General features: G+C 45.8%; 1 protein-coding gene across 2 annotated transcripts; it reads left to right on the forward strand.

Moving 5' to 3' along the window:
- The first annotated feature begins 617 nt into the window (after positions 1-617).
- On the forward strand, positions 618-23999 carry nup160 (nucleoporin 160). Of its 2 annotated transcripts, none has more exons than XM_011472853.3 (34): positions 618-756; positions 9815-9923; positions 10633-10843; positions 11145-11367; positions 11444-11634; positions 11710-11946; positions 12932-13029; positions 13141-13225; positions 13315-13383; positions 14370-14453; positions 16744-16917; positions 16997-17096; positions 17164-17329; positions 17761-17894; positions 18821-18981; positions 19082-19218; positions 19844-19914; positions 20299-20449; positions 20556-20625; positions 20708-20806; positions 20880-20993; positions 21088-21183; positions 21258-21352; positions 21606-21702; positions 21864-21969; positions 22044-22204; positions 22286-22346; positions 22507-22623; positions 22810-22933; positions 23096-23194; positions 23259-23400; positions 23472-23597; positions 23665-23760; positions 23832-23999. In XM_011472853.3, exons 1-34 carry the CDS (start codon positions 666-668, stop codon positions 23931-23933), a joined length of 4197 nt encoding a protein of 1398 aa, XP_011471155.1. In that variant the 5' UTR covers positions 618-665; the 3' UTR covers positions 23934-23999. The 2 variants fall into 2 exon arrangements, with proteins under 2 accessions (XP_011471155.1, XP_011471156.1); XM_011472854.3 differs by having other exon boundaries at positions 619-756; positions 16747-16917.
- Positions 24000-24534: the final 535 nt, after the last annotated feature.

The raw sequence follows: 24534 nt of genomic DNA on the forward strand, positions 1-24534 counted from the left end.
AGAAATGTGTTGGGGGGGGGGGGGGGGGGTATACGGTGTGTGGTCATTAAAAATGTATTCTGATATATGTTCTTCACAGAAAATGAGCCAAGGCCAGTGAGTCTGAGTTTGAAAAGTTTATTAATTGTATCATTTTTCTTTTGATAAAAAATGAAAACGGGTCCCACAGACCCGAACACCACATGAGGGTTAACCCTTGTTCTATCTTAGATGACCCCCCCCTTACATTGACGTGTTCTCCCTACCATGACAAAGGTGGATAAAGGTGGAAAGATTTCATGTAATCCATGGACACCAGTGAAGATCACAAATCATTGAAGAAAAAAGGTTCAGAGCTCTGTCTAGTGGGTCTAGATGACCCCACTCCCAATGTTAAAGTGCCTAGGATAGCACAAGGGTTACACAACAACCTATTTGATGCAGTTTCAATTTGAAAATGAAAAATCACTTCTGTTCTTGACTTTTATTCTTGACTTTTATTTTTAATTATGCTACACAAATGCTTCCATAGTTTTCGACCCCAACGGAGGTAATAAATGTAATGAAGGAGTTCTTCGTGTAACCGAGCGGGGCGCCGGAGCCTCAGTGACCAGAAGAGAAGAAGAAGAAGAAAGAGGCGGCGGCAGTTTGAAGTCTGTGCGCGCGCGCCGTAGCCCGAAGACAAGATGGCGGCCCTGGACCGCAGCTACATCGAGATCTGCGGGTTCGAGCGAAGCGGCGCGTGCCGTTTCCGAGAGGTGACCGTGACTCAGACAGGTGAGCCTAGCTGACATCACAAACCGGATCGTATGCCAACCGGCTTTACCGGACCCGAACTTGAGCGTGTGACCCGCGCGAACTGTTCGGGCCTAGCCTCATCACACACGCCTGGAGTGTACTGCCGCGTGCGCGCGGCGCCGCCGCTGCTGCTCAGATCCCAAAAAACCGTCAGTGGGTCAGAGCAGACCCGCTGAAAATGCTTCAGTCAGAACCACCGTCTGTTTCTTTGAGAAGGCGAAGCTGGAGGAGAGTTGTTGCGTTTATGTTAACTTTCTTTCTGGCTCGGCCGTGTTCCGGTTTACCAACCTGCACCGGAGAGATGGATCATGGGAGAAGAAGAGTTTCTGACTGTTGTTTGTCAAGGTCTTCATGAGCTAAGATGTCTGAGGAATGGAGACGTGTTAGGATTCAGACGTTCAGAGGTATAAAACTGAATGAAGTTTCTGAGAAAGTAGAGGAAGCTAGGTTGAGGTTAGAGGTGAACAGATTTGTGAAGAGTTTGGTTTCATGCAGAGAAGCACAGATGCTTTCTTTGCTTTGAGGATGTTTCTGGAGAAGAACAGGGAAGATCAGAAGGAGCAGCATCGTGTCTTTGTAGATCCAGAGAAAGTCTATGACAGGATGATCCAGAGACAGCAGCTGTGGTTTGCAGTGACAGTGAAGAAGGTTGGAGTTGTTCAGGACATGGATGAGAGCTGGAAGACACAGGTGAGATGTTCTGGAGGTGATGAGTGAAAGGAAGATGTTAGGCTTGCACAATAAATCGTAAATTATTGTGATCGCAGTATCAAGCTGTGAAATATGCATATCGCAAGCGGCGGCGAAAATTGCAATAAATGGTGACCTTAAATGTGCCAAAACAATCTTATGGCAGCTTGAAGTATTTAACCAATCAAATAAATCCATTTATGCATTTGACCAATCAGATGGAGCCCTTTAATGTTAGATGTTCATCTCATATGTGGACGAAGGTCATTTGGAGTATAATTTAAGTTATGTCGCCTCTTATTTAAACTGTCGCAGTGAAACGGAATTGATGTTTTATGGTTGTTATATCGTCATCAGGATATTGATCATTAAAATCACATGTCGCAAGTTTTCCTCATCGTGCAGCCCTAGAAGATGTTAAAGATAACATGGAGATGGTGGCTCTGAGCTGGAGCTACCAGGAAAGAGGTCTACAGGAAAACCAAATGGATGCAAAGGAGAGTTGGAATACAGCCGATTACTCAAATAGAGAAGAGAAATCTGTAAAAGCTTTAACCGTCTTCATTCTGGGGGTGGGTCCACTCTGTCTAAGCTTAAGAATTAGTAGAAAAGGAAGCAACAGGCTGAAGGTTTCTATGATAAAATACCTGCTGTGATTAGAGAAGGTGACTTATTATGGAACCAGTAGCTTTATGATTCCTGTTTATGTCTCATGCAATCATTCATTCAGTAATAAGAGTGTAAAGATTCATTTTAACAATGATTTGATTCATATCTTAATTTGTGGTTCTGAATACGATTCAGAGTCAATTTTGGTTCATCTTGATCGATCAGATTCTCTGACTTAATGGTGACTCAGACAGAAATTCCTGCTACTGAACAGTGAAGTTTTCCAGATTCTTGGATTTCTTCCAGATCATCAAGTATAAATGAAATCTGTGTCCAAACAAACAAGTAAACCAGGATGAATGTCAAATCCATTCACATGTTAGTTTCCTAAAGTTCAGTCCACTGTTGTTTTTCCACACCAGTGGTGAACTGTTGTGGAACTGGTGAACCCTTGCACTGACTTGCTTGGCATTTGCACAGAAATCAAACTTAACTGTATTAATTTGATTTTATATACTTTACCTTTTCAAAAGGCTGCTGTTTTCTTTTTTATAAATGCTGGCTGCGTTTTATTGCACTCTGTTTAGTTCCCAGTCACGCACGTTCCATTTTTTTTTGTTTTTTGTTCGAATCCTCAAAATAAAAATGACATCAAAAATTGGATTTCTTTATTAAATTTCTTTAATTTAATCAAAGCAATGAAACATAATTCATTGATATTGTAATGAAGTTAAACTTGCACAGCAGAGCAGTCACATGACGCGTCGTTCTCTGCTGACTGCACTGCAGGGTAAATAAACATTTAATCGTTAATAATGCTCATTATGTATTTGTAGCAACTTAGTCATTTTGATAGTAGGCTAATATAGCTAATATACATACATATTGCATGTGTTGCCTTCATTATAAGGCTTAAATAGGGCTTTTAATATTTTGCGGCTCCAGACACATTTGTTTTTTGTTTTTTTCGTCCAATTTGGCTCTTTCAACATGTTGGATTGCCGACCCCTGGTCTAGGTCAATTCAATTAACAGCTTGCCTCAGACAGAACGATCTAATTGGATCGTAGTAATAGAAATCGATTCATCTATTATTTGTTACAGTAACCTAAAACTTCCCGTCTCTCTTTCTGTTTTCAAATTGCTTTAGTGCAGGGGTGTCCAAACTTTAAAGCTGTATCCAAACTTTTCGCAAAGAGGCCCAGATTTATTGAGTGGAAATCTATGTGGGCCAACCAATTGGTTTGCAACCTTTAAACCTTTTATAATAAAATTAAATGCAAATAAACTATTTAATGAAAATGTTATTGCAATGGGATACTTTTCATTTCCTCACAGAACAGAATTATATCTAAATACTTTGTTTTTTTATACCAAAGTTACTGTAAATTTAATATTTGTTGACCTGAACTTAAAATTTAAAATGAAAAAAGTCTTGGGAAAAACCTTTATGTAAACAAAAAATTTGGGTTCATATAAAATCTTACATATTATTCATTTTTTCATTCATTTTCTATTCCGTTTTTCCCTTTCTGGGTCACAGGCTACATATTATCAGGTTTTAATATCACAAAAAGAGGTTAAATAACTTCGTCAAACCAGAGTTTAGATTTGTATAAACCCCTTTTTGTTGTATTATTTTTTACTTATTTGTTACATTTAGTGTGTGTGGGGAGGGAGAGGGGAAGAATGTGAGGGGGGGGGGGGGGGGGGAGAGTAAAAGGAAGAAAGGTGAAAAGGTGGGGGATACAAGCACTGATTTGAATAAGTTATTATTTTGAGCTGTAACAATTATACCAGATCTGCTGGAAAGACAAATATTACATCAAAGGTGAAAATCTGACACTAAGATGAGCGGAAAATATCTGTCCATCGATACACTGTAGGTAAGGAGGAGGGATGAAGCAGACAGGGAGCAGTGTGGTAGTGTGCACGTGCACGTGGGGGTGGAGATACATGCACGCTGCCGACGTGAACCGTGTGTTCATAAGGGGAACCAGATCCTACACAGCCAGACCAGGAGAGGGGAGAAGAGACCCCCAGGCGAGGAGCGCCCTTGGCGTCACGACCCAAGCAGCCCGGGAGGGGAGGAGGAGGGGACCGTCCACCCACCCAGCCAGCCAGGCGCAGAGAATGCCCCCCTACCGGCGCCCAGAAGCATAGGCGAACCCGGCATCTGGGCCCCCAGGCCACAGCACAGGAGCGCTTAGCCGTACCAGGCGGCAGCCATGGGGGCCACCGGGCGCCGGACACCGAGATACGGGTTAAACAGCAATCCCATTTGTTATTGTCCCTGCTCTCGCAGAAGACTGTGGTAACTTCTCCTGGTAACTTCTCCTGGAAAAAGGTATCCGCGCCGGGCTGTGTCGGCGTCAGGCCAGCAACACACAACTCCGTGTGATGCAGCTTCAAAGCTGCCGGCGCGTCTTTTAATTTGCTGCTCTCGCTGTTCTCCTTGTTTTTCCCCTCTGCCATTTTTGTTTGAATGTGTATTCTTCTTGGTCCGTCCGGTACAGCCAGTCAGCAATGAGCGCCCCCTATCGACGCTCAGAAGAATCGACTTACCAAAGAATGATTCATATAATGTTTTACAGAGTCTTTAAATGTAAATAAAAGGTTGATTCTTAATGAAAATGCATCGAGAAACAATCATGGGACTAAATATCGCGATATATCACCATATGGCCAGATTTGGACATGCCTTCTTTAGTGGATTTCATCTCCAATGGAAGGCATTTTGAGTTGCTCTGAACCGCATGGCAGTTGTCATCACATGTTCTTTTTACTAATGGTGGTTCTGAATCCCCTTCAGTACACCAGGGACTACTGTTTATGGTAGTAACCCCACTCTCTGTGGGCATTCAGTGGCTTCTGTGCAATGTGGGAGTTTAATCTGTCACTGTTTTTCACTGGTACTAGTTAAGTTTGGTAAAGTTGTATCCTTAGTTCAGATAAATCTTCAGATCAGGGAAAAAAACATTCCAGTACGGTAAAGTCTGCTGGCAGTGCATTCTAGAATTCCTGCTTTACCAATGCCTTTTTGGAGCTCTTCAAAATAAATAAATATATAAATCTGATCTCCCAACATAATTGTGTCTTCCGTGCTTTTAGTGATGAGGTGTAGTCAAGAAAAACCTCTGACGGTAGCTCTTCCCACACGCGGCGGGAACATCGGGTTTATGAACACACTTCAGGACAAGCGTCAAGGGAACTCAGGGGTTGACATAGCCCAGAAATTTGCACTGGCCCACAGGGCCAGTAGTTTTTGAAAGTTACTGGCCCGACACCGCGCACAGCGGGACCCGCCGCTCCGCAGGTGCTTGCAACTTTAGGGGGTCCGGGGGCCCGGGGGCATGCCCCCGGAAACTTTTAATATGGTGCAATTTGGTGCATTCTGGTGACATCACTTATTTCTACACTTTTCAATGACTGAAAATAGACCATATCAAACTTAAATCTGCTCTAGTCTGTTTCAGATGTTTTGAAGAGAGCACTGCAGTGTAGTAGGTAACACTAGTTCAGAAGTTTTCATGCTGCTTCTAATCACTGCTATTTCACATTTGTTCCTAATCAATAGTTAAGAAGTTTTATTGACTTTTTTGCCCTGACTGCCTTAAGGTTCTGCTTTTTGTTACTGTTGCAAAGTTACATTTACTTTTTAGTTACTTTAGTTACCTAATTAAATTAAATAATTGAAAAATTAAATACAATTAAATTACTGAGATCATTCAGCTAACTAGAAATACTTACTGCTTACAGTGTTGTAAAGAAAAACAAAATTAAGTAGTTTGACCTTATACTCCATTTGAGTCTGCAGGGCTCGACATAGCTATTTGTCCGCTGGCCCGGTCCTGTTTTTCGAGCAGTGCGGACCACAAGACTTTATTTTCACTTGTCCGCTCGGGCCACTAAAATATCTAACAATTAATACATTTTTCACCTTTTTCAATAAAGTAAATTTTGCGAAAAACGTGTAGATTTACCTCGTCTTCATAATTTAGTTTTTCTGCTAGTCCTGTGTTCAGACTTCAAGGGTTTCTATGGGAAACCTTTGATCACTTCTCCTTCTCTCCCGCCTGCGCGCGCGCGGCTTTCACTGCCGAGCACCACGCGGCACGCGCTCACTACTTTTTTTTCTCCAAACTTTATTGAATGTAACAATTCAATTAGGGTTGTGCCGATGGACGATATCATCGTCCATCGTGATGGGTGACTGACATCCCGATGGAGAGACCACCATCGTGATGCCACGCCCCCGCCACGTTGCGGGTCGACATCATAAGCCGCGGTTACATGTACAAAATATCTTGATGGGATCAATGGTCAGATTAGAATCCAACCGTGTACATGGGCCCAGAAAAATGTTTTCAGAATAAAAAAACGTTCACTAAGGTCACAATTTCGGTCGGAATAAATCATTCGCACACGCGCAGTATTCGCACATGCGCAGTTTGAAAACCGGAAGAGGATACAACTTCCGCCGAGCGGCTTTTTTTCCAAACTTTATTGAAGGTAACAATTCAATACAAAACGATAACAGCACCGAGCGGCTATATACATTGACATGTCAGCTCGGTAAAATACGAGATGATCTTCTAAACGTGCTTTTAATAATGTTACGGTTATTATGAAACACCTGTTCGCTCATCATTTGAATTTCAATCCGTGTGGTCAGTGCTTTTTCTGAACGTAGCCAGGATTAGCAGTATGCTAACACGGGCTAACAACATTAGCTTTGGGTGGCGCTGCACGTAAACGTGTAAGAATAACATCAGCCTTTATTTAGTCGGGACACGACTGGAAACACAAATCCACGTGATTGTTTGAATGTTTTCTAAGGACTGAGCGAAATTTCTGCTTTGAAGCTCAAACCGCTGTGTGTGCTGACGATCCGAGCTGTGCTCAGACACACGTTTAGACCCGGTTCTGAGTTTGATAGCTCGTACCCCTAGAGCTGCGGGACGGATCGCAGTCTTAAATCTCCCACACATACCGCTCATGTACCCCCCCCCCCCCCCTTCCCATCAAACATAAAGCTGTAAATCCGCGCTCCGCCGGTCCACTTCGCTAGTTAAGTGCAGGAGCGGACCACTTCTTTTCTATTTTGCTTGTTACTTTTTCTGTTAAAGTCACTTCCCTCAGTTTATACTGGATCATTGCGGATTAACCATTAGTTGGGAAATAAAATGAAAAAAGCAAAATAACGAATAGCAGTTATATAAGAACGAAAAATGTAAAAATACCCCCCCCCCCCCCCCCGACGATGTCATCGTCCATCCCGATGGTTGACAGCAAACATCGTCAACGGCCAAATTAGGGGACATCGCCCAACCCTAAATTCAATACAAAACAATGTTAAACAGCAACAACGAAGGCACAAGCCAGTGGGTTATTATTACATTTGATTATAAATCTGACACCGTCACTGAAGAGAGACTGAAGCATGTCAGAGATGTGGAAGACATGGCAGGAATAGATAGGAATATGTTGGATGGAGTAGTGGGTATAATTAGTAGTATGGACAGCAAGATATTTAATGAATGCATTGAAGATGAAACTGTATCCACTAAGCTTTAAGATGAATGTCAAAGAATCAAAGGCAACTCCAAATACCTGAATCTCAGACTCAAATGCAGTAGAATGTTAAACTACTTAATTTTGTTTTTCTTTACAACACTGTAAGCAGTAAGTATTTCTAGTTAGCTGAATGATCTCAGTTATTTGATTCGTTAAATGGTTCAAGCTGCCATTAGATTGTTTTAACACATTTAAGGTTTATGATTTATTGCGCTATTTGCCGTTAGAAGCACCATGAAAACTTCTTAACTAGTGTTACCTACTACACTGCAGTGCTCTCTTCAAAACATCTGAAACAGACTAGAGCAGATTTAAGTTTGATATGGTCTATTTTCAGTCATTGAAAAGTGTAGAAATAAGTGATGTCACCAGAATGCACCAAATTGCACCATATTAAAAGTTTCCGGGGGGGCATGCCCCCGGACCCCCCTAAAGTTGCAAGCACCTGCGGAGCGGCGGGTCTCGCTGTGCGCGGTGTCGGGCCAGTAACTTTCAGGCAGGGCCAGTAAGTTTCAAAAACTACTGGCCCTGTGGGCCAGTGCAAATTTCTGGGCTATGTCAACCCCTGGTCTGAGATTCAGGTATTTGGAGTTGCCTTTGATTCTTTGACATTCATCTTAAAGCTTAGTGGATACAGTTTCATCTTCAATGCATTCATTAAATATCTTGCTGTCCATACTACTAATTATACCCACTACTCCATCCAACATATTCCTATCTATTCCTGCCATGTCTTCCACATCTCTGACATGCTTCAGTCTCTCTTCAGTGACAGTGTTGGATTTATGATCATCGCGGTGAAAAACCACCAGGGGGCGCGCTGATATGTGTGTCAGTTCAAATATATCTGCCTAAAATGTAATAATAACCCACTGGCTTATTCCTTCGTTGTTGCTGTTTAACATTGTTTAGTATTGAATTGTTACATTCAATAAAGTTTGAAAAAAAAAAGTAGTGAGCGCGTGCCGCGTGGTGCTCGGCAGTGAAAGCCGCGCGCGCAGGCGGGAGAGGAGGAGAAGTGATCAAAGGTTTCCCATAGAAACCCTTGAAGTCTGAACACAGGACTAGCAGAAAAAGTGAATTATAAAGACGAGGTAAATCTACACGTTTTCGCAAAATATACTTTATTGAAAAAGATGAAAAATGTATTAATTGTTAGATATTTTAGTGGCCCGAGCGGACAAGTAAAAAATAAAGTCTTGTGGTCCGTACTGCTCGAAAAACAGGACCGGGCCAGCGGACAAATGGCTATGTCGAGCCCTGGAACTTGACGGACCAGAACACAACTGAACTGTGGCTACTGATCTGTACAGATCACAGTTCAGCCGTGATCCATTGCATCCCTGTTGGGTTTGAAGGCCTTAGGCCGAGCGTTAGTAAGGTGGGACAGTGTGAGGTGGGTGAGACGGCGTCAGAGTAAGATGAGCGTCAGGTGAGCGTGACACATTGCCGTCTTCCTGATGGATCATTTGAGCTCATTTGTTCTTTTGCATGTTTGAATGGATCCTCAGGATATGCAGCCACCGTTGATGGTGGGGTCTGCTGCCCTCTGAAAACAGTACAGCCAGCTCTGCTGAAGGGCTATCAGGGGTTCGATTCCCTCTGAGGAAGACAGTGAGATTAGGAGGTGTTGCTTTCTTTTTATTAAAATGGCTTTTATATTTTTGTTTTTCATTAGTCGTATATGTAAGTAGGCCACATGGGAAATGTTGCAGCAATGCTGAATCCGTCTGTGGTGTTCTGCCGGGTGCCTCTCTTTCTCAGAGTCTCTGTGCTGAGGGTCTTTGAAGGTGGTGGTGGGGTTTCACCATGTCGACATGGCAACAGGGTGGAACACGAAAGGAAAAAACGGGAAAGGAAGCTTTACCGTTTTTGTGAATGTTTATTTAATAGAAAAAACACCCTGTAGCCGACTGCAGTGTCTGAGCAGACATGGCCCTTGAGCAAGCTTTGGATGTTTGTGTGAAACCCTTTAAAGGAGAGAAGCTGTCTGTTTTTCAGCAGTGTCTGTCTGAAAACAGAAGGAACCTTACATGATCCTCTTTATAAAAGACTGGCGTTCCTCTTGGTAGTTTGACAGCCTGGTGCGCTCCTGACAGCTTCTCCTGGGCCAACCTGGAGGTGAAGCAGCATCTGACCCCACCTGTGTTTCCTGTTTGCAGGTGTTAGCTGTCTCCCTGGGGGGTTGAAGGTTCCCGACAACGCCGGAGCCTTTCATTATGAGGAGAGCGGCAACCTGTCGACTGTCACCAGCAACAGATTTGTCCACTGGTGAGCATCTCTGTCTCTACTGATGGGTGTGGGTGGGGGGTGTTTATACAGGGGGGTGTCTCTGTGGTCTAGTCCTTCCCATTGACTGTATCTGAGAACTGGAACCATTGTGACCTCCTCCATAGAAAATGATTTACTCTAACCAAATGAAGTGAATTCAGTCACCATTTTTTGGAGATGCAGAGGCCACCATTGCCGCGGCCATCATCAAACCAGAAATTTGTCAGTAAGCAATCAGGAGTAAGCTTGTTGAAAGGCCACGCCCCTACCATTTGCAATCACGCTATTCAAAATTAGCTGAACCTTTAAAACGTTGGATGTGGGGCCAGTAGGCACTACCTACCTTTACTGAGGCATCTGATTGGCCTTTTTAACTTGAATAACTTCTAATACAGAAAGATTATGATTTAAAAAAAAGATTATCAAGAAGATGTTAAAAAATGAATCGGAGCAAGAATGGTTATTCTGACCAATAGAATGACTGAGGAACAGCTGTTTATTTCTCTATAGAAGTCTATGGGATTTTGGCTTCTTGGAGCCAGCAGGTACTTCCTGTTTGGAATGCCACAGGGGAGGGGTCACTCAGTCCCAGATTTTCCTGGTCAAGACCTCTTAGTTTGCTGGTCCTAGACTGAACTGTGATGGGGATGTCCATGCTGTCCACGCATGATCAGTCAGGGTCTCTGGGTTACGCTCACACTCGTTGCAGGATCACGTCGGGAGACACGGTGCAGCTGGTGGAGGAGTCTCTGGACATCAACCTCCTGAACAATGCCGTCAAGTTCAAGTTCCCCCACTGCTCTGTCCTGCCTGGGGGGGTCAGCATACAGGAGACCCTCTACAATGTCATCATCCTCATCTGCACCAATCAGAGTGTCCACAGAGTGCTGCTGCCTCATCCTGCTCGCATGTACCGCAGCGTGAGTAGAACAAGAACAACAGGCTTATTATCCCTGCAGGAGATCCCGCTCCGTCAACACACTCCAGTGTTTGGCTGCAGCTCGGTGTTAGGAGTCCAAACCCATTTGGGTTCTAGATTCTGACCCTTTAACCATCCCAGATTTCTGTGGAATAAAGCTCTTTTTTTCTTCCATAGCTCTTAGTGTTAGCTGCATACGTGCTGTGGTTGTGCGTTTAGTACCAATCTTCACCTTGCAGTGATCATGCTACTGAAGCTGGTTTTCCTGATGTCTGTGTGAGGAACCTCCTGCTGTTCTGCAGGAACTTGTCTCTGAGCTGCACATGCAGTCCATCTTCACTGATGTGGGGAAGCTGAATCTTCAGGATTGGCCTAACAGCGCCGTCATCCCCAACGTGCCAGGACTTTCGGGGAGTCTGAGCACCAGTGCGGCCTGGCTCAGCCTCCAGGGAGAGGCCCACTTCGCTCTGGCATCACCATCTGGGGGCATCGCTGTGGTGACGCTGCCACGCCACGACACACAGGGTGAGGACCAGCTTTCCATCTGGTGATGCTTGGGTGATGTTCAGGTGGTGCAGTGAAGCCTCTATCCCTTGTGTAGGCGACCTGTCTGTGGTGGAGCTGAAGAGGAGCTCCATGATGAGGAGGATCTCAGGATGGATGCCCACAGCCATCCGAGGGGAGCAGAGTCCAGGAGATCTTGTTCTCAGCATGGCTGTCAGAGAGCTGGAGGAAGACTCCTTCATCTTTGCTTTGTGCCAGGACCACAGACTTCGCATGTGGTCTCTCAGGGTCAGTGTGTCCCCTTCATGATGGACTCCGTCCCGTGGCTTCTGCCTGTTATACTGGTTTTTTTTGCGTCCACAGGAGCAGACGTGCCTTCTGGAAATAGACATTCTGGAATATATGCCGGCCTGCAGAGGTGTAAAACGACTGTCTGGTCAGGGTCACCGCCTACGGCTGGCCTTCTCCCCTTCCACCGGCCTCTGTCTGTGTGTTTACCTGGCTGTCCCTCAGAAAGGACAGTTCACCGTCTTTCAGCTGGTGGGCACTGACAACAATCGCTACAGCCTGGAGCACATCTCCTCCCTGTTCAGCACGCTGGTAAGTTGCATGGTGGTAGGGTTGTTAGCATTTGGGTCCACCACAGCAGGACCAGTCTGCAGTCGTGAAGATCCACGGGCGGCTACTGGACCAGAAAACGTACTAAAGCGTGAATTTGTAGGTTTCTGTTTCTAATGGGGTTTAAGATGCGCAGTCCAAACAGAAATGCGGACAGTTACACTTAAGTACTGACTGCAATCAGGAAGATTGGTTGATTGGTTTCCATGGAGATGTTGTGGCAGTGGGAAAGTTTTAGATATTGAGCAGGGACAGATGCAGTAGAACCCTCTTTTGAGCGGCCTACTCATTAACTGTAAACAAGAGCTGGACTGAGTGACCCCTCCCCCTTGGTGTTCCAGGCAGGAAGTACCTACTGGCTCCATTATGCAAAAATCCCATTGTCTTCAATAGAGAAATAAACAGCTGTTACTCACAGAATGACCATTTTTGATCTGTTACCTTTTTTAACATGTTCTTGATCATTTTCTTTTTTTCATGATATTTTTCTGTAGTGCAAGTTATTCAAAGTTATAAACTGACCAATCAGATGCTTCAATAAAGGTTTGTGGTGCCCGGTGGCCCCATATCCAATGTTCAAAGCTTTTAACAGATTCTCCCAAGCCAGCCTTAAAGTGATAGGGGTGTGGCTTTCCAACAAGCTTACTCCTGATTGGTGAGGCTGGTTGCCAGAGAAGTGTTTTCTCAGACAGACTTGGACCAATTACTGCTTACTGACATTGTCCGACTCCAACATGGCTGCGTCCTTATCGCCAAAAATGGGCTCTGAATTGACTTCATTTGGTTAGAGCAGGAAGTAAACCATTTTCTATGGATGACATCACACTCACTCAGTCCAGCTCTCCATTACAGTCAGCGGGGTCTGAGCTGCGTTTGTGTCCACAGCTGGCCAACCAACAGCCGGGGCCGGTTATGTGGTCCTGTGTAGTAGCTGTGATTCTGACAGAACTCGATTTGTGTCTGACAGGAGACCCTGGTGGACTTTTCTCTGACCTCCTCAGATGTCTGGGCTTTGTGGGTGGATGACTCCAATGCCACAGTGGTCAAATACATCAGCTTTGAGCAGTACGTTTGAGTCATTCTGGATCATTGGCTCATTGGAAGTATATGATCCTGGAACTGGACTTTTAAGTTCCCGTGTTGGGCAATTGGTTCTGATTAGTCTGTGTGTTACAGGAGTGCATCAGGTCAGTGGAACCAAGTGTTTGTTCAGCCTCTGCCTGAGGAAGAAGTTCCTGTGGGAATGGATCTGGACCCCAGGGTATGACCGGTGATTGTGATGGAACACAGCCTGGTGTGAGTGACATGGTTAATGTTTATGTTTATATAGATGTGGTGTGTTCTTTTTAGGAGACCTATCTGGATGTCCTGTTCTCTCCGCTGCACTTCAGTGCCGCGGCCATCATCAAAGCTCTGCAGGTGAGTGCACGCTGACATCACCTTTGCCGTCTCTGCTGAAAAGCAGCTTTGCACCATAATGCAACACTTTACTTCAGTGATGTGTAGAATATCAATGCAAAGCCGATGTGAAAAGCCGCTTTTCACTGCGTCAGAATGCCACACGAAAGAACACAAACATCCAAAATTTTGCATAGATGAATGTGCAATATTGTGCGTATGAAAGGAAAGCGTTTAGCTGAATACTGCTAGCTCAATGGAGAACGTGGGTGTGTGTTAGCCTGGGGGTGGTGCTGACAGCACAGACTCTTCCTGAAAGAGGCTTTTCCCCATTATCTACCTCACAATGTTAGAAGCCACTTGTTTTGGTGGGTTGGGAGGGGCTGGTGTGCACAGTCATGTTTTTAGAGGAATACTCAGAAATGCTTGAATACCACTTTAGGGTTGTTTTTGGTGAGGAATGAACATTACAATACACTTTAAAGCTAAAAAAAAATATTGTGGATGATGCTCTTTAAGAGATTAAAAATCCCAATGACTGTTAAAAAGCAAAATTTTGCACAAGCCCTGTAAGACAAACATAGCATAAAGAGCATGCCAAGTAGTCGACCACACTCCGTATATCACTTCAAATCCCTAAATCTGTTGAATTCTTCATCCTCTGTGTCGCTTTGGAGCAACTCTGCCGAGCCTGGTTTAAGACTGAACGGCATTTCTCTCCTCTGTTGGTGTCAGTAGCAAATACTGGTACACAAACCTTCAGTGCCAACTAGTGGTTGTTGCTATTTATTTTTCAAACATCACATATGTCACACCTCAGTATAAGTTGCACCCACAGCCAAACGATGCAAAAAACTGAACCCAATACACAGAAAAATCTGGTAGTTGGTATAGTAGCCAAGCCATTTCCAGTCTTAAAGGGTTCATCTTTTGTCACTCCTCTTTAACTCCTTGGTTGCGGCTGCATCTGCTCAGCTGGATTCTGATTGCTCTGAACTGTTGTCCAGATCTACGGCAGAGGCTCAGAGGAGCTCCTGGATTCATCATGGGAGACTCTGAAGAAGGAAGTAACTCTGGCAGTGGAGAGCGAGGTATCTGCACATCTTCTGGTTCACTTACAGTTGGCAAAAAAGTATTTTGTGCAAGTTTTACCAGCAACAGTTTGTGAAAACCTTGTGAGGACTAAAAGAAAACATTTGACTGCCGTCATTGCCAACAAAGGGTAAATAACTCTTCACGTGCGTTAAAAAGAAATAACGCACACATCGTCGGCCATTAACCTGCTTATACCATGGTCACTTACAAAAGCAATACATATTAACCAGTTTTTAGTCCTAAATCCTTGGTTTTTTTTCCGATTTGGATTGCTTTTCTCACAAAAAGTAGACTATTTGTTGGGTGATGCGACGTATCGCTTAAAATTCATCTGTTCCACCTAAAATTCTGAAGAAAAATATTTAAGGCAGTAGGACATAGATCCCTACATTTTTCTAAAGTTTTGTGTTGATATATGAATGATAAATTATAAAAAAAAAAAACGTGTTCGGAGTTATGCCAGAGAGAGCCTTTTTCGGACCTTTTTGGATGTAAAATTGTCTCAAAATTAACCTGTAACTTTTTGAATTCTGAAAATATTAAGGAAGCAGTAGTGCATATATTCCTATATTCTGGGAAGGTTTCGTGCTGATGACCTAAACAGAAATTATGATAAAAATATTTGTTTGGAGTCCAGACAGATTTCGCACAGATTTTGTGATGAATAAAATGTTTAAAATTCATCTGTTCCACCTAAAATTCTGAAGAAAATATGTAAGGCAGTAAATACATATCCCTACCTTTTTCTAAAGTTTGGTGTTGATATATGAATGATAAGTTATGAAAAAAGTAGGCGTTCGGAGTTTTGCCTAAAAAACACCTTTTCAGACATTTTGGACGTATAAATGTCTCAAAATTCACCTGTAACTTTTTAAATTCTGAAATTTCTTTGGAAGCAGTAGCACATACATGCCTATAACTTTGGAAGGTTTTGTGCTGATAACCTAAACGGAAGTTGTGATAAAAATATTTGTTCAATCCAAAATTTCAAAAATCCTTTCAGCAAGATCAAGTGATGAAATTTCTCGTAGACCCTTTAGTGTTTCATGTCAAAGGTGGAGTTTGTTATAGGCATCTAAGGAAAAGGAATGTGCACAAGAGAGCAACTTTTGTGTGCACGGTGAGACGGCCAACTTTGCTGCTCTGTCACGACCACACCCCCGCGTTGAAAGGTGTGGTCTTTTATTAGAGTAAACTTCAATGGCTTTTCAACATGTGGATTAAGTTTTGAGGTGTCGGCTCATCCTACTTGGAGCAGTGATGCTCCAAGCAAAACGTGTCATTGCCTGTTGCCAGCAGGTGGCGCTACACCTGTTCAGGATTCTTCCACTGCAGATTCGTTCAGAGTCAGACTACAACTATTCATATCAATTTTGGATCAGATTAGATTATGCATGGCTGAGTAATGGCCATTTTTCTTATCATGGCGTGTGTTTATTTTGTAGGTTTCCATCTGTGAACATGCCCTGTTAAAATCAAGCTTGTATGTTAAAGCATGTGGCGGGGCTCGCAAAAACAATCTTTGTAGGTGGCGCTATCGAGCAATTTTTGTGCACCCATGCCGGTCTCCCATAAAATACGAAATTTTATCGCGACTCCTGATGAGTGTGCAAAATTTGGTGAGTTTTCATGTATGTTAAAGGCCTCAAGAAGGCGATTCTTCCGGCAGAATAATAATAATAATAAACATAACAGATACATCCTTGCGCTACGTGCTCGGGCCCTTATTAGGTATATCACTTGTGGATCACGAAAGACCAAAATTTAATACGTAGGAAATATGCAAAAAGCACATAGTGGCTGTTTGACACTGCCTTTAGTTTCCTAAAGTTCAGCCCACTGTTGTTTTTCCACATCCAAAACATTCTAGACACCGGATGGTCACATGACTTTGATAAATTCTAAGTGATTTAACACATTGGACTAGAATGATGGACTGGTCAGTTTTTGCTGACATCACATGTCCGCGGTGATTGCACATTACAATAAAAATAAACCCACCGTGTCTCAATCCACATAGTATTTTCCAATATGGGTGTAATCAAATTATTTTATTTTCAAAGGATTTTTATGGTTTAGATTGTTGATTAAAAACTTGCCTCTGGCAGATCAATCCGGTTGGATGGTATGAATTGAAATCGATACATCGATTCATGGTTACTTCCCTAGTCATTCTGTATCCTCGTGCAGCTGCTGATGCATTGAGAGGCAGTAGGAATTGAGTGTCTTTTTTCAGCATCCTCACTGTCTTTAATGAGCAGACTTTGTGTCTCCCCTGTTTATCTGCAGCTGCAGAGCAGCGTCACAGAGTTCGAGTTCTCTCAGGAGGAGTACCGTCAGCTGCAGGAGGAGTTCTGGTCCCGGTTCTACTCCTGCTGTCTGCAGTACCAGGAGGTGCTGTCGTCCCCTCTGGGCCTGACAGTAGACCCGCACACAGGGATGGGCTGTTTGCTGCGAAAGGTGAGTGGTGGGCGGAGCCTCAGCAAGTCTGCGCAGCAGGTCCAGTTTTCATTCGTTGATCTCCTGCTGTGTGCCACAGAGTTTTGTGTCCTTCCTGCTGCCTTGCTTTGCGGTGGATCACCTGTACCTGTCTTATGATCAGTATCTGATGTCTGAGGAGGACACTCCCATCACTGAAGGTAAACACACCCAACCCCCACCTGCTTCATGGAAACGTGGACACTGACGTGTGTCCACGTTTCTCAGACCCAGATGTGGGTCGGGACGTCCTGCAGCTGGTTCAGTGTGTGCGGTTGCTCAGCGACTCCGTCTCTGGAGAGATGGCGTACGAGATGGAGAAGGCTCTGGAGTACCTGCAGACCCCAGAGAGAGCAGCGGAGCTAGTCATGGAAGACATGCTCTGCAATGACAGGTGGGTCACCAGATCATCCTGGATCAAAGAGGGGAGGGGGGCAGCGGGAGACGCTTATTTAAAACAGGAACACACCCTGAATTGAACGCACTGTCAGATCTTATCAGTCTCGTCACTCCGTAAACTTGCCTGTTTAGTCATCTCATCCAGACTGCCGTCCTGTTCGAGACTACAGTCATATTCAAGGAAGCATTTAACCAGTCATTTTTAAACATCAAAATGATCTTTTTTTAAAATAAATTATCAATAATTCAAACCCATTTATCACTTTTCCTGTAAAGTAATTTTATCAGGTTAGCAGAAATTTTCCAGTGACAGAAATGAGTTTTTTGACTTTTCTAGTGTGCAAACCTGTCTGTGCAGAGTCTCATTTCTTCAGTCATGAGAGCACGTTCACACTGAATTTACACATTTGTCTTATTCTGCTGCAGCAAGAATGCAATCGCCGATATCCAGAGCATAATGCAGGATGTGCGGAATCCGACAACAGCCATGATGGTTCTGCTCAGGGAACTGGAACTGGAAACAGATTTGGAGCTTGGAGGGGAAGGATCTGCAATGCCTGGTAAGACGACTCCACCACTCCATCCACTCATAAGGGAATCAAAGATGTTCTGCCTGAACCAGACCTAGATAGACTCAGTCACCCCCTCCCCGTGGATTAGACTGCTGTAACATGTTGGTCCACATGAAGCAGCTGGACTTTGATAAGATCAGGGTCAGACCTGCCGCTGCCGCCGCCATCTGCAACATTCTTCCTGATGATTTTGGACAAATTTCTACTCCAGCAATGTTCAGATCCAGAACACAAACTGTTCTTTCTAGATCAGAGTCTGACACCTGAACCCTTTATTTTAATCTGGTTTTACATGACAGTGCTCCCTCGTTTTTCCCGGCAGTTTTGTTTTAAAAATAACCCACTTTTCTTAGACGGACATTTTTTTACACTTTTTTGTTGTTTAAACCTCAAAATTGAAAACCTTGATTGAAAATTTAGTCCAGTATAGAAAGAAAACAAAAGCCTTTTTGCAAGCTGAACTCTTTCTGTTCAAGAAACACAACACAGATGTTGATTGACAGTGAGTCACAGCCAATCAGGACGCAGAACAAAATGCACTGTTAAAAAAAAGATCAGGAAAACTGCAAGACTACGAAAGGTGAACTGCGATATTGTGAGGGACCAGTGTACATTTGAAATGCTAAATGGCTCATACTTGTACAGTCCTTTTCTGTGTTGCTTTGAGGCCCAGAATGCGTCTCTTTCACACACCAAACTGGCGCCAACCTATAACTACCTGAAGCAATGTGTGGGGTTTGGGGTCTTTAATACAAGCGGGAACTGAACCTGCAATCCTCTGATCAAAAGTTCACCGCTCTACCTCTGCACCACGGCCTGCAACATTTAATATGTCCTTTTCTATGAAGCACTTGTGGATGAATTTTGCTGTACATTGGAGCTGGCTTGTGTTAACCCTGTGCTGCGTCTTGCAGATCAGACCCTGAGCTCCAGGCTCAGCCTGTCTCGTCTGTACAGCAGCAGCACCGCCGTGTCTCTCTTGGGTCAGGCTGTTTGTCACATGGCCATGACCCGGGCCATGTTCTGCAGAGACCTCCTCATCCTGCAGAAGCTCTACCTGCACTTTGGAGACAATGTATGTTCAGCACTTCAAGAGCCACTGCAGAAGGAGAATGGATGACTGGAGGAAGCGTTTCTTGTGCTGCACTTCTTCATGCTCTCTCTTGTCTGTCCAGGTTTTTCTTGGAGGAGGGAACCAGCTGCTGCAGCTCCAGCAGGATCTGATCCCCCGGACGTCCCACCTTCTCTCCTCCTATCACCTACTCAAACATGTCAGCTGCAGCCTGGCCTCCTCTGTTGCCATGGACACAATGTGAGTATGAGCCATTGATTGTTCCTGAGAACTGGACTGAGTGAGTGGGACGTCACCCATAGAAAGTGGTTCACTTCTGGCCATATGAACGGCACCATGTTGGTGACAGCCAACATCAGAGAGCAGTGATTGGTCTGAGTCAGCCGTTTCTTTTCTTACCAATCAGGAGTGAGCTTGTTGGACATCCACACCCCTACCACTTGAAAAAAAGGAAATCAAATGTAAATCCTGGACATGCTTTTATTGAGGCATCTGATCGGTCAGTTTATTACTTAAATACCTCGTAATAAAGAAAATGATAATAAAAAATGAGGATCATGTTAGAAAAAGGTGTCAGATCAAGAATAGTTCTTCTGACCAGTAGAATAACAGCTGTTTATCTCTCTATGGGATTTTGGTTTCTTGGAACCAGCAGGTACTTCCTGTTTGAAACGCCATGGGGGAGGGCTCACTCAGTCCAGTTATACAGTCAATGGTCTGATCATTAAGGTGGAGGCTGTAGCTGGTTGGCTGTGTCTACAGGGATACCAATGCTTCATATCAGGTGTTTGTGGGTGGGGCCTTATCCTTATCCCAAGGAGGACCACGGTGCTGGAAATGATAGTTCTTCTGTGATCCGTTTCAGAGACGTGAACTTACAGAACCTCACAGCCCTGGAACTGACGGACACACCGAGCATCTGCTGCGGCCGACTGGGTCAGACACACGCATGTACACACAGACGCACGCACACACACACTGTGGAGCGCTGACAGAGTCTGAGCATGTTTGAGTGCCTGCAGCGTCAGTGTTGGATTGAAGCAGCTGCATGAATGTGAGCCCGGACCCTTTCATCCCACTGAAACCGTCCTGTGGTCAACCTCAGGCAGCGAGCCCTCCCCCCATCACTTAGAATCCTGTTCATTTTGTACTTCAAATGTAAAGTAATTGCTGGTGGGGGCCTTAAAATACGGCTGTGATGATGGAGAAGCTGTCATGGACCGGTTTGAGCTGCTCACCTCCTGCTGTGAGGCCTTCACTCAGACCCAGTGGGGCTGTTTCACCTCCTCCTGGAGTTGATCCTGATCTCCTTCCCCACAGGCCTCTGTCCTCAGACAGTGGTGGAGCTCTTCTACCGGACTGCAGGCAGGAAGCTGGTAGTCTCTCAGATGTTTTCCCATCAGCAGATCCCCTCCCTGCTCCTCTGGAGCACAGTCATCTCCAGCGTGGTCCAGCTGCTGGCTCAGCTGCTGTATCCTTCCTGTCTGCTTTAATCTGGTTTTTCATGACACGATGTCAAGTGCGTGTGCATGCGTGTGCACAGCAGTCTGTCACTGGTCTTAACAGCTGTCTCCCAGTTGGCCCAGTAACCCTGGTTTCCAGTTCCCTGAGTGCCTGCTGGCTGGCTGTCAGTACCTGCAGTTGCAGGTGAGTGCACACCTGAACCATGGGGAGGAGCTGCTTAACACTTTGTGTGCACGTGCACACACCTGTATGTGCGTGTGTGCAGGAGTACGTGAGGCTGATCAGCCCCTGGTGTCAGGTGAACGTGGGCTCCTGCCGCTTTGTTCTGGGTCAGTGTTACCTGGCCAATGGGGAGGGGCAGAAGGTGAGTCTTAGCGTGATGAAGACCCGCGACCTGCTGGGACGTCCCGCTACTTCACTTCCTGTCTCTTGTCCAGGCCCTGCAGTGTTTCCAGGAAGCGGCCTCCGAGGTGGAGAAAGAGGACTTCCTGATGAAGCTGGTGGCGAGCGAGGATGAGGAAGCTCCACCCAGAATGCAGTACTACAATAAGGTCAGAACCCACAGGTGGAGCACGCTCCACCCTCACCCCCGTCCTTCCAGAGTCCCAGCTGACTGTAGAACGGGAAACCCTTTCTGACACGCAGGTTCTGCGTCTTCTGGAAGACATGGGTCTGCCGGAGCTGGTGGTCCAGTTGGCCTCTCTGGCCGTCACAGAGGCGGGAGGGGGGGCGGTTAGGCAGGTAAGAGGTGATGGCCAGACTCCTGCTGGTTCTGATGGAAAGCTCCTCATGTGTGTGTGTGTGTGGGTGTGCAGGCCGCTCTGTGGACAAGGATGTTCAAGCACCATCTGGACCTGGGACACAACAGCGAGGCCTATGAAGCTCTGACCCAGAACCCAGACAGCAGCATGTATGTTCTCACAGAAGCAGATCTGTGCCGGCGCCGCTCAGGGCTTTCGAGGTTCTGACTGCATTTTGTTCACAGATCAGCTAATTTATAAAAAACAAACAAAGCAACAGATTGACTGATCATGTGACCTGTGAGGTTGCTAAAACCCTCATAAATGTGATCAAGAAGCCTGACGTTTCAGACGGAACCAATAAGAAAGTTCTGGAGCTGAGGCTTCCTGCCGTGTTCTGATCGGGGTTCCTTTGTGTCTTAGGCAGCTGGACTGTCTCCGTCAGCTGGTGGTGGTTCTGTGTGAGCGCTCCCAGCTTCGAGATTTGGTCCAGTTCCCCTACGTAAACCTGCACGACGAGGTGAGACTTGAATCAGAACCAGAACCACAGATGGTATCCTTGATCAGGTGGTTTACAGACCAAACTGGTTCTGCCGCCTGGACCTTTGCTCCACGCTGGATATTCTTCAGGGAAGTTCTGCGTCTCTGTGGTGGTTCTGAATGCAGTCATATGACCCTCAGGTGGTGAACATTATCGAGTCCCGGGCCCGAGGTCTGGACCTGTTGACCCACAACTACTACGAGCTGCTGTACGCCTTCCACATCGGCCGACACAACTACAGGAAAGGTGAGGCCGTGTACAGCACGCCACCCCCCACGCATCTGTTGGCCCCCCCCCCCCTCACTCTTCTGCTCTCTCAGCGGGGACGGTCATGTTCGAGTTTGGGATGCGTCTGGGCCGGGAGGTCCGGACCCGGCTGGGCCTCCAGAAGCAGGTGAACTGCTACCTGGCTGCTCTCAACTGTCTGAGACTCATTAGACCCGAGTACGCCTGGATCGTCCAGCCGGCCGCCAGCAGCGCGGTGAGCACGCAAATGTACACGCATGTTCACACACACACAGGTGTGCATACTAAAACCATCACATGATTTCTCTGGGTGCAGTGCAAGCGGGCGGGGGCATCGCCAAAGAGAAACTCAGACGGAGATATTCTTGGTGAACCAGGTGAGCCTGGCTTTGTGTGCGCGCGTTATTGTGCGCGTTATTGTGGGCGTTATTGTGCGTGTTATTGTGGGCGTTATTGTGCGTGTTATGGTGTGCGCCTGCATCTTTTGTGTGAGTGTAGCAGGAACATGTGTGGGTCCATAGGTGTCTGTGTTTGCAGCTACAGGGAGGCAGCAGGTGGACATCCTGGAGCTCCAGAATCTAGAAAAAGAGTACTTCCTGTCCCGCAGCCGCCTCACGTTGGCGCAGCACCACCCATCCTCTGCTGCAGTTGCAGGTATGTGTGGGAGGGAGACACACGTGACAAACCCGATTCATGAAGAACATGAGTCGCCCCACACTTGAGTCAGATTGTGTGGTTCTGATGGGTTCACCAGCCTGTTGGAACGTTTGAGGTGGATCCTGCAGGTCAGATCTCTGTTTCCAAGATGGCTCTGCGTCTCAGTTCAGGTTCTGTGTTTAGGCGCTGTGTCGGAGGCAGAACTCGTCACCCTCCTGGTCCAGAACGGGCTTTTTGACTCGGCGCTGTCTCTCTGTCACACCTTCAAGCTGGACCTAAGTCCGGTCTTTGAGGGACTAGCCTTCAAGTGAGTCCAGGAAACACTCTTGACCTTCCTTACATCTTCTCATCTCTTCACCTGCTTCTATGAAGTTAGGCTCCTCCTACATAGATATTTTTCAGTGGGTAGGGTGATCACTTAAATGTGGGAGGAGCTTAGGAGACCATAAACCCCTCTTGGTTTGTTCAGGTGCATTAAGCTGCAGTTGGGAGGGGAGGAGTCTCAGAATGAAGCCTGGAGCTGGTTGGCTGCTAATCATCTGTCTGTCATCAACACCAAGGAGTCCAGGTGAGGGATTGAGTGGGTGTTATGGCGGTGAGTTGACACACCTGTGACCCCGCCCCCTTCTCAGTGCTGCAGATGAGGCGTGGCGCCTGCTGGCCTCCTACCTGGACAGATATCCCTCCACGAATGGACAGCATCACCGCCTCGTCATCCACAAACTGCTGTCACATGGGGTGCCTCTGCCTGATTGGCTCATCCAGTCCTACAAGGTGAGAGTGGGCGGAGCTAGAAAGGTACGAGGTGGCTGGTGGTAAAAACTGACTGGGCTGTTTCACTGCAGCGTGCTGATGCCCCGTCTCTGCTGCGCCTGCTGCTGAACTTTGACCAGCTGGAGAGCGCCGCTGAGCTGGTGTTGGAGTACGTGGACGCAGTTTTAGGTCGTGGTCACCAATACTTTGGAATCCAGGTGAGAAGATGCAAACTTGGAAAGTTCCTCCAGTTCTTCTGAAAGTGAATTCCTGCCGTCTTCTCAGAACCCACTGTCTGCCACCTCCCACCCGGCGTGGCTGCCGTACACCGCCATCGACCAGCTGCTGCGCGCCTTGAGCGAGACGCAGACCCACAACACTGTAAGTCACTTCCCATGTCCACGAGAACCCGCCGTAGAGACGCCACAGACTCTAACGACCCTGTCTTTCAGCTCCACACCAGAGTCCAGGACAAACTGGACGAGTATCACAGAACCGTACGGCAACTGAGCGCGCTCAGACTCACCACGCAAAGACGGCAGATAACCACATGAGGCGCCGTCGCCTGATTGGTTTTGTAGTTGTTGTTGTTTATGAAAATAAAGTGTTTTTGTAACTGATGAGACTTTTCTTTGAAGGCACAAACACTCGTACCATGACAGACACAAAGTCCAACGTCTTTCCATCTTTACATTTCTGCTGGAGAAACACTGAGATTGATGAAAATGTTGGTGAACAGGAGGAAGGAGCAACTGGAAAGATCCAGAAAAGGTCTGGATTTCACAATAAACCACATCCCATCTTCATCCAGATTTTGAAGAAAAAGATCAATCTTGCTCTGAGGGCGACTGCATGAAACTTGAGGAGACTCAACCTGTCCAGGGGGGGGCACCAGATGGAATCCAGTGAAACAGCTGCCCAGGGATCGTCTACAAAGTGCATGCTCCAGAAAAAAAGGAATCTCTAAAATAGTTATCATGTTCATGCTACAGCAACGTTTTTCTTTTCAAAGAAGTCATTGTTTTGAGTTTTTAATCATTCCAAATAGAGATATGAGTCACTTTCATTGTCAAAAATGAAACTACAGGGGGCACTAGTGAGATGGAGAAGGATGTGTTTTCTGGGCTCCTTCATATTCATATTTCATGACTTTTC

This window comes from Oryzias latipes, chromosome 6 (assembly GCF_002234675.1).
Source record: "Oryzias latipes chromosome 6, ASM223467v1".
NCBI classification, from domain to species: domain Eukaryota; kingdom Metazoa; phylum Chordata; class Actinopteri; order Beloniformes; family Adrianichthyidae; genus Oryzias; species Oryzias latipes.